Genomic DNA, 3,448 nt, shown 5'->3' with positions numbered 1-3,448 from the left:
GTAAAGCTAAATATTAAAAATCGTCCTTCAGGAATGCATTCTTGTTTTCAACAGATTGATGGTGCAAAGAAACATAACGTCATTATTATAATAGGATTTGCTTCATGTTTCTTGATGTAATAACGATATGGAAAAGGAAAAGTTCTCTAACATGTCCACAACAATTGATTCTGTTAATTGAATAGCAAAGGAAAAGAGGGACAATGAAGTAGAAAACAAAACAAACATGATATCCTCTTTTTTTTATCTTCAGCATTGCTAATCTTACCAAAAAAAAAAAAAAAAAAAAAAAGTCGTATTTCTTAATCTTAAAAAATATCAGAAACGTAATTTTTTTTTACACATGATACAATATGCAAAAGAAATCAGTTAAATAAAGCAATGATATACAGAGATCTGTAGGTGTTTAAAATTTAATTTAAAACTAGGAAATAATACATATTTCATGAAAGAATATACTTAGTCCTTCACTTACATGTACATTTAAAACGAGTCTTTCAAAATTTGCACTGATATATATTAAGTTTTTAACATCACTCATTGGGAAAGTGTATTCATTCTAAACAGCGTCGCCTCCTGGATCTTATGCAATGGATATTGTTGGAACGAATGTTGGTATGATACTAGGGCTCCCAAATAGTCCCCACAGAGTTGTTGACAGATTCCCAGTATTTGCCACGAAATATTTCTGAGGTGTAGTGGTACATAAATCCCTTCATCATAGAGAAGTAGAGTCTGCAGATCACGTAGGGATTGTTGTGACCTGACTGTGTCACCAAGTTTGTGGTGATTCAGTATTAACAACATGTGTAACATCACCAGAGGTGGGATGAATAATATAAGTGTGTCATTCTTGCCCCCGACCCTCTGCTCTAGAATTAGTTCATCATTGTATGTATAATCACAGTAGAACTAAAAATCGTTCAAGAGAGCAATCCTCATTTTATGATCCAGAGACATCCCCACCGTGTAATTGCTGTACATATCTACATTTACATGTTCGCGGTACATAATGTATGGCAGAGTCGTTCTTTCCTGTGTTTTTCGTAAACAACTGAGTGAACGTTCATATCTACATATTCTATAAAGATGTATAGAAAGATAAAGAATGTCTGACGCACAACCTAATGTACATGGCAGTTTTAGTATTACTTTACTAGCTCGGTAAAAACGTTATTACGAATTGTATTTGGATATAAACCACACTGTATCAACATGACAGTTTTTTATAATACGTTTGATGTCATATACTGCAGTGTTACTTTCTGGTATGGAGACAATCGCTTACTAATCTCCATTTCAATTCCCTTCATGAAAGCTACAGATTCTGCAATACAAGAGATACTTTGATGAAATTTATTGAATTCTTTAAATAAACTCATCTCTAGTTCAGTATTAGTAATGATACTGCTCTCGGTGATACAGACTCTCAATGCCCTGTGTAATATGACATGATTGAGAAAAGGCCTTAAAGTTTCACTCAGTAGTAGACTAGGTATACCCTTGCAATACAATTCATACAACTTATTGAACATTAATGTTTGTATAGACCCAGTTAATTTATATCGGAACATATTATACTGTGGAATAAAAAAGTTGGGCATTCTCCAGTAAATACCCAGTGTATCAATACATGTAGTTTAAAGCATTCCCAAAAACAAGGCAATAGGTTTTCAGGTGTCCACGTTAAGAAATTATTAGTCTGAATTACCCACAATACAGCGGTTTTTGTGAAGTATGAACATAGAACGGGCAGATTATCATGAAAATTGATTACTTCCTTAAGAAAAGTCTTGAAGAGACCATAACACAAAAACTGACAGCGATTCATTGCATAAACAAGTTTTTGTTCTGCGCATGAGAATGAAATTCTCCATTCTTGACTGCTTTCAGGTGTGCTGCCGATAGGAACAACATGGAATCCTGCGCTTAATATATCTGATATAACTACTTCGGACGGCCAACCTTGTTGTCGACATCTTTGTATCCATGGTAAAGCTTTTGCAGGCCAGTGATGGGATCGGAAACAAAATACACAATGGACACAGGGTGCATGAGGGTTAGATAAAGAGGCGAAATTCCAGGTCCGTAGGAACAGTAAGTGGTTATCACGGAATAATGTACTAGATATATACACACTGTTATTGATCGCTACACAGGAGGATCTGACTTTTACATCATTTGATGGACTCATAAGATTAAGTCTAGTAAATCCCGGTGGTAAATCATCACTCTCCATCAGAATCACTGTATGTCTTGGGATACGATAGAGACTGACTTGAGAGAGATAACATATCACCTTGTGACCTGGAAGCCAGAACATGCAATCATGATCAGAAGCAACCAGTCTGAATCCCTCACGTCTACTCCCACTCATCATTCTGTCAAAACCCTTCATGATTTTCACAGACTGTCTCACCACCTCTTCAGTGTCCGTCACTTCTCTCCTCATCCTCACCTCTGTAGGACTCCCTATTTTACGACACAGTCCCACATACACAGCCTCTGATAGCCGAGGGATGTGATCCATTTCAATGAATATTCTTAAATTATAAGAAAGAAATCTTAAGAAGGATAAATAAAATGTTTTAGCTCTGTATAGTGATTTTCCTCATATACGCATGTATTGAAAATAATTAGCTGTTGACAGACTGCATGTATACATATAGTTTTAGGATGTGCTTATCAGAGCCTCGATCAAGATTTTAACGCTCATCAGTTTTCAATTCTGAGAAGTTATTCTTCATTTCTTTATTGACAATGGATAAGGATTTTATCTACGAGGGGTTTATTTACATCAATCCTATTGACCTTTCTGTTATTCAACATTTATTAAGGAATCTTTTTAAAGGATGTCATATTGTATTATAAAAAACCCTAGATCAAATATTTTCGATTATACATGTTATATAAGATTCATTAGTGTAGATATATATGTATAGTATAATATATGTACCTTGAATGTCACCTGAAGGAGAATCTTTTAACTCTGGAAAATACCCAGTTTCTACTTTCGGTTTGTAAGATGAATAGGCAATCCCATTGCCTATATTTTATTTTTGGTTTTAATAAAACATTATTAATAAAATTTTCAAAACGAGGCTTATTTCTATTCAGATGGCTTATCAGACAGGAAATATTAAGTATACTTTTAATTTGTCAGAACGAAAGAGGAGTGGTGTATTTCTTTATTGAATCAATATAAATTCATTCAGCAAACTCAGACTTACAAAGCATACGTGAATGAGCAAAACAAAACAGGTTTCAGGCTTTTTAATCATATGGATGTTTGTTTACATAATGATATAGAATTTTTAACTTAATAAATAATTGATGTTTCCCATTTGTATCCAGTATTTGCATCGTATTTGTAGGTTCAAGCCTAGTATTCCGACAGTCCGGTAGTCCGACGGTCCAGTAGTCCGTCGTCCCGATAGTCCGAAGGTCC

The 3,448-nt window shown here is 34.6% G+C and overlaps 1 protein-coding gene across 1 annotated transcript; it reads right to left on the bottom strand.

Moving 5' to 3' along the window:
• Window positions 1-1,143: 1,143 nt before the first annotated feature.
• LOC133198743 (uncharacterized) lies at window positions 1,144-2,983 on the bottom strand. The gene is made up of 2 exons (XM_061334752.1): window positions 2,957-2,983; window positions 1,144-2,543 (listed from the first exon to the last, which is right to left on the bottom strand). The coding sequence occupies exon 2, from the start codon at window positions 2,528-2,530 to the stop codon at window positions 1,556-1,558; it is 975 nt and encodes a 324-aa protein (XP_061190736.1). The 5' UTR covers window positions 2,531-2,543; window positions 2,957-2,983; the 3' UTR covers window positions 1,144-1,555.
• Window positions 2,984-3,448: the final 465 nt, after the last annotated feature.

Source organism: Saccostrea echinata, unplaced genomic scaffold, assembly GCF_033153115.1.
Source record: "Saccostrea echinata isolate AGI-Se365-2 ecotype Australia unplaced genomic scaffold, CSIRO_AGI_Sech_v1 ptg000033l, whole genome shotgun sequence".
NCBI lineage: Eukaryota > Metazoa > Mollusca > Bivalvia > Ostreida > Ostreidae > Saccostrea > Saccostrea echinata.
This window is presented reverse-complemented; position numbering and strand designations above follow the sequence as displayed.